The sequence below is a fragment of the Topomyia yanbarensis genome, chromosome 3, assembly GCF_030247195.1.
Source record: "Topomyia yanbarensis strain Yona2022 chromosome 3, ASM3024719v1, whole genome shotgun sequence".
NCBI lineage: Eukaryota > Metazoa > Arthropoda > Insecta > Diptera > Culicidae > Topomyia > Topomyia yanbarensis.
This window is the reverse complement of record NC_080672.1, coordinates 178641748-178652996: the sequence shown is the minus strand read 5'-3', so window position 1 is coordinate 178652996 and position 11249 is coordinate 178641748. Positions and strand designations below refer to the sequence as shown.

At 37.2% G+C, this 11249-nt stretch overlaps 1 protein-coding gene across 1 annotated transcript in view; it reads right to left on the bottom strand.

Annotated features, from left to right (window-relative positions):
• Window positions 1-1248: 1248 nt before the first annotated feature.
• The window catches only part of LOC131688913 (transcription-associated protein 1), a 135983-nt gene continuing 125982 nt past the window's right edge, over window positions 1249-11249 (bottom strand). The window contains exons 13-17 of the mRNA XM_058973536.1: window positions 4808-6406; window positions 3634-4744; window positions 2685-2910; window positions 1981-2623; window positions 1249-1924 (exon numbers count right to left, since the gene is read on the bottom strand). Coding sequence (XP_058829519.1) covers window positions 1346-1924; window positions 1981-2623; window positions 2685-2910; window positions 3634-4744; window positions 4808-6406 — 4158 coding nt within the window. The 3' untranslated portion in view covers window positions 1249-1345. The remainder of the gene's footprint in view (window positions 1925-1980; window positions 2624-2684; window positions 2911-3633; window positions 4745-4807; window positions 6407-11249) is intronic.

The following is an 11249-nucleotide window of genomic DNA, read 5'->3' as shown; positions in this document are numbered from 1 at the left end:
ACCCGACTAAACTGATGCTGGGACGGTAAGTTCTGTTTTAAAATTTTCCGTTGTGTGCAGTACAAAACAAAAGTGTTTGAAATTAGAAAACAAATGGTTCTGCTGGGAATGTGATTGTTTACGATGCAATTACACTCGTAAATGAAAACCGCGTAAATTTCAAAATCCGCGTAAAAAACCTGAGTGTACTCTCCTATATAAAATACTACGCTGCTGAACAGTGCAATAACTACAGAAGCACGTTGTCAGATGCCTTACTGATAAAAAACATATAACCGAAATATGAAACATATGAAAACCAATAGGCTCTTTACCCTACGCAGCTACAAAGCGCCGTTAACATGGATTAATAAGTTACAACGCACACGCATGCATAAAAATAAATATAGGTATTTTTTTCAAACGCAACACTCTTAAGCAGCACACACCGTATTGAATTAAATCCAAACCACCCCACCCACCCACTTTGCAAATCATTCTGTGACGCCGTGGTCATGTACCCGAAAAATCCGCACACGGCCACCGCTGCCGAAAATGCATAGCGTCTACCGCTTAGTGTAGCGTCCAGACGCTGCAGCCATGATCTTACCCGTTCGACATAAGAACAAAAACTGATTCAAACGTGTACGCGTCACCTCTATTTATAAACTAACCGTATATGGTTTAGTCACTTAGGTGCGAGTGTGTGTAAATTCCAACGTTGCCGAAAATCAATAGCGCTTATTGCTTCGCCCGGAGACGATGTTGCTCGTATGGGATATTAGCAACAACTGATTTAAACGGACATGCGTCGCTTCTATTTACGACTTTTTGTGTGTAATAGAGCCACTAAGGTACCCTCTAATGATGGCTGTGTCTGAGAAATCTGCCTCACGAATGGTATTTTTCCCGTTTTTCGTGAACTTTTTATTTTTACCAATTCCCAAAAGTCTACTTTTATTGGGGAGATATTAAATTATTACCAATATTTAAGTTAGGTGTTTCTGAATCGGTTGGTGTATGAATGATTAAAATCCATCTAGTAATAACTGAGTTATAAGCGTGCAAACCTTACATAGTTTAGTTACATGGGAGATAGTTTAGATTTTAGAATGGCACCTAGCCCCAGATAGTGGAGTAAGACATTTTTAATGTCAAAAAATGATTTATAGGTAAAGTCGTGTGAGTCAGTTTTACCCCTAATTCTTCTTACACGGCGTATCACAAGACATTTCTTTTATTAGATAAATTTTATTGATCACTCACATGTTTTATTTTCTTTCACGATTGAAACTATATTTATGTCACAATTGCTCATACATTTACTAAACGTACCTGCTTTGGAACTTCATTGAACTGTTGAAACTTACAACCAAGGGTGCCAAGTTGGATCCATTCGACAGAGGTTGTCTGGGTTACTTGCAATCTGCACTAATGTACTCATCCGGTTCACTTCTGAGTTGTCAAAACGAGCTAAACAGTTCAAACGACTCATGATGTTGCTGGCCGCTTTATTCACTGTATTGATGACTGTTTCTGAATCAATTTCAATCACAGCGTTTTCCTGGGATAAATCCGTGTTTTGATCAACCAATTTTTCGTCCAGAAGACGTTTCTTTTGGACTGCAATGATTTCATCTCGCAAGATTGCTCGCAAAATAGTGGGAAGTTTAAAGTTGGGCTGAACCAAACAACGGGCGGTTGCAATAGTGGAAGCTGTTAGCGGACCGGAAACTCCGATGGCCGATAAGAATTCCACAACGTTAGGAGTAAGGCGGAATGGTACCGGCCGATCCAGTAAGCCAGAAGTATCGTCCATATCGAACTTGAAATATGAAACATTCATCAGTCCAGAGTCTTGATGAAGGTACATCATGTCAGCGTTAAGACGTGTAAGATACAAAGCGTACTCCATCAAACAGGATAATGACAGTTGAAGTGTAAACTGAAAAAAAGGTTATGGGTATCTAACATTTATATTAGTTCAAAAACGTTATTTACCATCTTTCGGAACTGCCAGTAGTCGGTAGCTGAGCGAAAATTTCTTATCGCCCAATCTTTGAGTATCGTCTTAGGAACCATAGTAGCCTGCACCTCTCTTAGAATGTCTCTCAACACGATGTGACTAGTTTGCGAACCACGTGCCTGTACTCTGGCTAATCGTTCGTAATACCGTGCAATAGGAGCATCGTGCTCGATGTTAAGCTTGGAGCATCCAGTTTTGTAAATGTCTAGTAGTGACATGCTGGAGGGATTATCTTCCACAAGACGCATTTGCGGCGAAACGGCCACCACTCTAGGAACCGTTATATGCAGAAAACGTTTTGACGTCTCTTTTTGCTTAGCCAGATAATTGTTCAACATTCTAAGCAACTGTAATACTCGTTCCTCACGCCGTGCGTCGCCTAACCCAGTGTCATTGACAACCAAATATGGGTAGATCTTTCCATTCGTTCCACGAATATACAATCGTCTGGCAGCAGTATTATGCTTCTGAACTATATCAACTCTTGGCATAAAGCGTGCTATCCTAATGTGATAATGTGAATGTTTTGGAAGCAGCAACTCGCCAGGTAGTTCCACTTCAGCGGTCTTTTGACTAAAATTGGAAAGGAATCGACATTTTTCCTCAATCAAAAATGATCTGAAAAATAATAAAGTGATTTGATGTTAAGGGTTAACACTAATATAGGTAAATCACATACTTTGGCAGTTGTTTTGTTTTATTCTCCAAAATCTTAATCCAGATTTTCAATTTGTTGATTAAATTGTGCAATTTAGTGGCTCCAGGCTGAGAAAAATCAAAATCACTTGTGAATTGACCTTTCATTTTCTGGAACACAGGATCCTGTACGGTAGCTTGCGCACGTCTAGCTAACGATTCCGAGGCAGCAGATGAAAAATTTGACGATACGGAGCTCGAAATGTTTTCTGAAGCAAAAAATTTTTGTGCAATCGGATATGTGATTTAGCAATTGGACGAAAAATTCTAGCCAAACATTTAAAAAGGGTCTAATTGCAAAATGCAAGCAAATCGAATTTTCATGTTTTCCATTAGAAAATATCTAACTGAACACGTACATAACGCAACAATTGATTATGAAGAACTTTGATAACGATTTTATCACAAATTACCAAAGAGCCTAATTGATTTTTATGAACTAACTGATTATGAAAGGGCCTAACTGATTATAAAAGGGCGTAACTTGTTTAATAGGGCCTAACTAGCAATGCACTCATTATATAAAAATTTTTATATGATAACTGATTGCAAATAGCTTACAAAAGCAGCGCAACACTTACTCGATGAATTATTCGACTCTACAACTGCTCTGAGCCAAGACTTTCCATAATTTACACGCAGGGCCAATCTTATTTTACAATGTTCAATAGGGCCAATCTAGCCGTCAAATTAGATTTCACTTAATTCTTCTAACTTACGGGGTAATATTGGACCTGAAAAGTATTTTCTTGTGCGAGGTATCAAAGTACAGGCGATATACGCCATCAAACGCAATAAAATAGTATCAACTTTCTAAATAGAATTATAATGAATTTGACTAAACCTTCTTTTGCGATTTTCTCAATGTTTTCCTTTTGCAGATAGACCCTTATCAAATGTTACGCTAGAATTCAAGTAGATAATGAACTTACCGATTCCTATGCCAAAAGTAGATACCAATTTCTTAACAAAATTAAGCGTGTGCTGAGTAATGGTTGCTTCATTTACGGAACAACGATTTTCAAACGCTATCGCATAGCATTTGGTTAGACCTTGACGTAATTGTCTCAGAACTTCTTCATACCAATTCTCACGAAACCAAACCATTTGATCAACGATACCCTCAAGGGAACTCAAAACAGTGGGATGAATATCACGCTGAAGGTGCATAATTTTTGAGCATCGCCACATAGGCGGAGTAGCACGAATCGGCGTTGTTGCGGCTTGCAGAGACCCACTGGTGCTTTGTTGATTCTCTGTTCCAGACTGGTTTAGAATTACATTTGTTGTGTGCTGTGGTTGTTGCTGGTTCCCTGATCCACCAGGTTGGGTAGATATTGTAACTTGCCCTGCAGCAGACGCGCTTACTTCAGATTTATTAATGATCATCTTTTGCGCGGCAGCAGCTTGTTCAACACTTTTGTAACGCTCACGCTGTTCGATTTTCAATGTCAAGTACAGAGTACGGATCGGAAAATAGACAGCCTGAGGAAACATTCTACCAACTTGACTTAATAAATTTAGTATAACCGTTCCTTCGTACTGTACTAAACAGCACAATAGTTGAGGGATCCATGGTACCCATTGAAGAGGAGGGACTCCTACCGCATACTTATCCAAAGCCTCCAACAATGACTTATCATCGTCGTATGAAAGTAACCACAGCACTTTGGCCAAATATTTACGAGATTTGCTTTCATTTTGGTTACGACAAGCGTGCAGAAAGCATGTCATGGCTGACACGCCGAGATTGATTTGTCGTGGATCCCTTGTGAATATGTGCTCTAAATAATCGCCCCATAGAGCCCATGCTTTAATAAGTGTATCGTGCAGTTGTGTAGCCGCACTAAAAGCTTTATTCGCTTCCTCAGAGCGACCAGTTTGGGCCAGCAATAGGCCTTTTAATGCATAAAATTCAGCTGTCATCTCCTTAGAGAAGTAGTCCAAATTTGTTGGTTCAATGACTTCCAATGCTTCAGACAATTCCGAGCGACTGTTGACGGCGGCCATCTGTAGACAGCATTTAACTTGTTGCCGAATTTTCTATAATAAATGAAAAGAGTTTATATTAACACCAATTAAAATATTGTTATAAAGAGAGCATACTTGGAAACAATCTACTACTGGAACCGATGGGATTGTGTAGATTCTGTATAGTGAATCTTGACAAACTCCCGTCAAATTCTGCTTCCGCGCAATTTTTCCAAAGTGTATTATTGTCTGTGCGGAAGCGTGTGCACCCAACATACATGGTGCATTACTGTCGCCTTGCTGCTCGAGATGAGTTGTGATAATTTGATAATGATGCTGGCGCCACGTAAAAATATCACTCCAATGCGACAAATCATCCGCTATGACAGGCAAACGGTTACGCCATGTTTTGACAATTGCTTTCATATCATGCAACGACGAGCTTCTATTTTGCAACAATCCTTGATGAATTTGACTGGCTTCCTGCAGTTCCATGATTTGTTGAGAGGCTTGCAATATCGGAAGATGGATATGCGATACAACCGGTGGTAGTCGACGCCATTCACGCATACAATAAGCAGATGCCATTTCTACATATCGTTCAACAGAAGAAGGGTGTTGTTCTTCTTGGTTTAGAATAGTCAAATAGCCGCGATAAAGATTGACCTTGTAACCGACTTGTTTAGGACAAGACTGTTCCACCTTCAGAAGTGCCTGCTTCATGAGTGTCCAGTCCGGTACACGCCAAGCACTATCCATTATAAGAAAAGAATTTTTGTCCCTGCTCAATTGCCCATAGTCCATCAAAATATCCCACTGATTAAGTTCTTTGGCGCACCGAATCCAATGGTTTTCCCATAGCAAAACCTCACTATTCATGTCTGTTGGTGTCAATCCACTGTTGAGATCTTGTTTAAATCTAGTCATTGCTGAATCATAAATACTTTGAGCTTCTTCAAAGAAACCCATTTGCTCGTGCGCGATGGCCAAATTAGTTTCAGGATATTTAGCGTATTTTAACCACAAGCCAGCCCACAAATCTTCTTCGTGAAGCGACGAATACATCTGCGAAAGAGGGTCCATAACGTACGATCCATCTCTACTGTTTTCTTCTTCAAACTCGGAAAATTCTGATATGCTTTCTTTACTGTTAGGCCAATCCAATGCCATACCCTCTAACATCAGTGTCATACGATGCCAAAGATTGTGCGCTTTTCCGAGGTAGGCCATCAGATTTGGAGGAATGCATACAGTAGGACTGCAATGTGATAGAGCCTCGACGAAAGTGTGCAGCGCACTAGGATGACAGTCCTTTTGTATGATGTGCGTACCGGATGATAGGAATGGGACAATCTCTCGATCTAATGATTGTTGCTGACCATGATCAAGTATTGACCAAAGACGAGGAAAAACGTCGAGCCACACCTTTTCCGCCAGTATCGTATCCATATGGCATAATTGTGCTGTGGCCACTAGTAATTGTTCGGTTCGCACTTTTCTGCTGGCTTCTAAGAATTCCGCTTGGCGACTGATGAGTTTGGCCAACACGGCTTGTCGATTTGCTACAGGTCGTTCACTTTCTTCGTGGCGTGAAATATTGGAATCAACGCTCATATCCATATCGAATGCATCCTCCTTATCCTCTATAGGATCGAATGGCTCTGCTGGGTCATTTTGAAGTGAAGTGTAGATGACAAAATTCTTTTTCTCATCTGATTCAGCAAAGTTAATAACCTGCAAGAATATATGTAGTCCGACTAAAGTAATGTTTTTAGCCTGTTCTTTAGAAAAGCGCTGTTCGATCGAATTGTGTTCTAACATAAAATACTCTCGAATGGGTCTGGGTCAATTGGCATAAAGTCATTTGGCATAAGGTCATTTAGCATAACGGACATTTGGCATAATTTTGAGAATTGATCACACTGAAGGTCCTTTGACATAACGGACATTTGGCATAACGGTTATTTGGCATAATGGGCATTTGGCATAATTTTGAGAATTGAACACACTGAAGGTCATGGTATAGCGGACATTTGGTTTAATTTATTTTATCTCCAGGATAGCGGTCATTTGGCATAATTTTTAATTTTGCGTAAAGTGAGGGTCACTTTTCATAACGGATATTTGGCCTAATTTTAAGAAGTGATCACACTGGAGGTCATTTTCCGTTTGTTAAACTACAGGGAAACACAGAATTTAAGACTATGCGAGAAGTCAGGAAATTCGACATAAATTTGAGCCGTTCTACTGCTGAAGGCCTTTCCGTATAAATATTATTATGTTAAATTTAGCATAACAGTCGTTTGGTATAGGTATATGTAGTGATAAAGTTATTTATTACCAGGATGTTTTTTGAGTATATGCTTTCCTGTCTGTATTATGTATTTTGATTGTATGTTGACAATAATACTCATCGTTCGAGGAAAAGTTTTCTATGCAGTTGTAAGCAACTGGCACGTTGCTCAAATGTTTGAGCATAACGGCAACTACAGTAAGATTCCGTTTTTGGCATGCTCCCTTTTTGGCACACTCCGATTTTGGCAACAAACGGGTTCCGTTTTTGGCAACATTTTTGTTGGTCATAACAAGTCTTTTAGAAATGTGCAAAAGATATTTTTTTTATCAATTTATATCACATTTGACTTCATTTCCAAACATGGGAGTCATATTAACCCTCAAAGGCGCAAATCAATTTTTTTAATATTGTGAAAATTGTCTCATAGCTTCAATACATTACTGTGATAATTTTGAGATGTTTTTCGCAATGTTGTTTCAAAACAGTGTTATGTATTTAAGGGTTACCTATATTTTACACTATACGTGTTTTATTTAATCATTACAATAAGTATAGAGATGCCTTATTTATGTAGGGGAATGTGTTCGGTTGTCGGAACACTTTTGTTTTTGACTCACAACATTACTCCAATTAAACAATATATGGGAATAAGCATACCAATAGAAAGCTAGAGGCCTTAGCTAATAACTTATCGAAGAATTTGATTTTATTTGTCAACTTAAAAAAAAGTTATTAACAATTTAGTAAAATGATAACTGTTTACCATTTTGAAAAATGTGGTCGGTTGTCGGCAACCTAAAAAAAAATTACTAAAAATGGAAAAATATGAATGATGATCATCACGATTAAAAGGGAAAAGGAAATATATTCAGTTCAATACCCATCAAAGGCATTATGAACATCATTCTTCATCAGAACCACAATATGTATATGTGAAAAACTAGTGCGAATATTACGCACTGCTAATGCACTGACGGATCGCATTCACTGCCATTGAGTTAGTTTCAGGCAGTTCAGTTTTTTACCAAAGCTTCAGACAGATCAGATAGAAGTCAGTCAAAACGGGAGGGGGACTCCAGGGTACCCCCGAGCCCCCCACCAAATTATCTGGTCGTGACAATCTGGTATATACGGTGCTACCTAGCGGTGAAAACACGTACAGCTGGGCTTTCTTCATGTAAATGTAAAACGCTAAACTGGAAGTCGCCTTCCTGGTTTTCAGAATGGTGCCAAATATCGATCTCTGGTATCTATTCGTAAAGCCCGTTCCAAAATACCCGTATTAATTAGGTTATTGAGAGCATTTGCCACAAAAAATTGGATGCCGACAACCGACCATGTTTGGGTTCCGACAACCGATTTTAGTAACCTTTTTGAAAACTAATCAAAAGAAAACTTGTGGCGAACATTTCGGCGCCATTCAACGTTGAATCACAAAATAGATTAAATTCACATCGTAAATATTCAATGCACATACTTTTTCGATCGATTTACTTCTTTCTGTAACACCAAGCAAATCATCGAAAAAAACTTTTGAGTAGAGTTTCACTTGTTCAAAAAATATATTGGTTGTAGAACAGAACATTCGAATCTGCTTCAGCAATCGGCACAAAAAGATCGCGCTAATATATAACCAGAGGCGACGCGTGGTTCCGCCGTCAACCTGCTCAATATTCCCCCAAAACCCTTGAAACGTCACAATCGTCTCTATGAGACGTTTCTGTTCAGCTGATTCTTTCGTCGTCGATTTCATCCAACATCTAACGAATAGGACCAATGAAAAATGTTCGTCGACAGAAAATTTCGCTGGAACTGACCAAAACAAATTTGTGGTCAAATCCCACCAGTGAATTATCCAACAAACTTCTTGTAGAATGCTTAATTTACCTTAGAAAAAGAACAAAAAATATATAACATATCCGAGAAGGTTGCCACCTAATTAGAATTGAAAAAGATTTCGTAACAGAAACATAAGCAATACAACCATGTATAAAGAGATTAAAACTTATATATCGTTGTATGATTTGAAATAACTTGCATTGTAGAATCTTAATTTCTATACACCGAGAATTATTCGTCCTTCTGTTTAGGATAGATTGAAACATTTGTCAACCGGTTTAAGAAAATACCTTAATTTTTTCAATTTTGATAGAAATTTGAATGTTGTATTTTCCTCGCAAGTTATCGTAGCAAACAGGCATTTAACAACCACGCGTTCATGATTAGAACAACCCCTGATTTGAGTTTGTCTGTTTTACACATTCAGTAGATATATTTTTAGCATGTAAATGCAAACATTAAACGATTTCTTTGATGCAAAAGTAGATGGTTCATTATTATAGTTGAACCAACCAAATACATACGAGCCTCGCCCATGACACTCACGCTGCTATTCCAGCCGTCGCTCATGCAGCTGCTCCCTCTAGAGCATACGGTGCACAGTGGGACCAATCCAAAAAAGGTGGGACAAAACCTGTTTGAGGCCTTAGATGTCATTTTAGAGCCAGCACTTCTTCTTAGGATATGTTCACAATATTATTCTGCAACTTTTTAAATGGAAATTTTTTTGTTTGGGCTAAAGTAGAGCACCCGAGCAAAAAAATTTTTTTAAAAAAAAATTTTAGAGGGTCGACGTCTTCGACAAAGTTGTAGATCACAATGTTTTGAATAACTTCTTCTAAGTTACCACAGATATCAGACCTCATTTTAGGCAAAAATGTTGTTTTTTGTAAATATGACAAAAAATCAGTTTTTCTTGCTAAAAACCTCAATTGATTAATTCAATATGATCTACAAACTTGCAGGTATCACTAAAATACAACTTTTTGTTGAAGGAACTAGTAACGTAAAATAATTTTTTTGGCTTCTAAAACTATTTTTCATATAAATTTGCTCTATTTTCATCAAAGATTTCTGTTTTTTTTGGGCACTTTTGGGCAGCCAAACTTTGTCTATTCCGATACTACATTATTCCTAGAATACATTTAATATTACATGGAAACAGGATATAGTAGGACGCATTGCGTGGGTGACCATTCATGTGCGACAGTTTAGTGTTTATATTATTTTTAATTTATATACATTATTAGCTATTCCCAAAATCTTATATTTTACACGCACTTACAAGCATGTAGAACAGTAACAAAAGTGTAGAACTAAACGCAGTTTATAACGATTAATGAAAGAGAAAACTTTTCTCTTTCGTTTACTACCAAGATCTGTAACTGGCGAATAACAGTTTATCCGGAATTTCCTTTCAAAGAGAATTTTGACAGTTGGCTTTTAAGCCGTAATCATATGTTTATCGAGAGTTGATCAATTGCGGTTACAACATGTAAAAGTTAAGAAAAATACAAATTTTGTAATGAAACTACCAAAGAACAAGGATTGCGGCTTAAAAAATAAATCGACAGTATGTGTAAGGTACTTTCAACAAAAATATTCGAAATTGAACATTACACAACTTTGCTGAAGTCCTCAACCATCTAAAAAAATCGAAATGTTTGAATTATATTGTGAATGTTTTTTCCAAAGACGCCAAGGTTCTATAATATCTAAAGCCTCAAATAGGTATTGTTCAACTTTTATGAATTCGTAGAACTAACCTTATTGGTTAAACTAAAGTAGAAATCCCGGACTAAAAAAAATCAAATTTTGTTTAAATGGTTCAGATCTTCAGCAAAGTTGCCAAATATTGTATTTGGAACAATTTTGTTGAAAATACCATATACATACTGTAGATTTATTTTTTTAGCCGCAATCGTTGTTCTTTGGCAGTGTAACTTCAAATATTTTATTTTTTTCACTTTTCCATATTGTAACCGTAATTCATTATCTAAATATGTTCTATATGCTGGTAGGTGCATGTGAATTATAAGATATTGGGAATAGCTAATGATGTATATAAATTAAAAATAATATAATCACATTTTATGTTATAAACCGTCGTACATGAATGGTAACCCAAACAAAGCGTCCAACTATATCCTGTTTCCATGTAATATTAAATGTATTCTAGGAATAATATAGTATCGGAATAGCCAAAGTTTGGCTGCACAAAAAAAAACAAAAATCTTTGATGAAAATACAGCAAATTTATATGAAAAATAGTTTTAGAAGCCAAAAAATTGATTTTACGTTATTAGTTCCTTCAACAAAAAGTTGTATTTTAGTGATACCAGCAAGTTTATAGAAAGTATTAAATCAATCAGTTGAAGTTTTTAGCACCAAAAGGTCGAAAAACTGATTTTAGTCATATTTACAAAAAACAACAATTTTGCC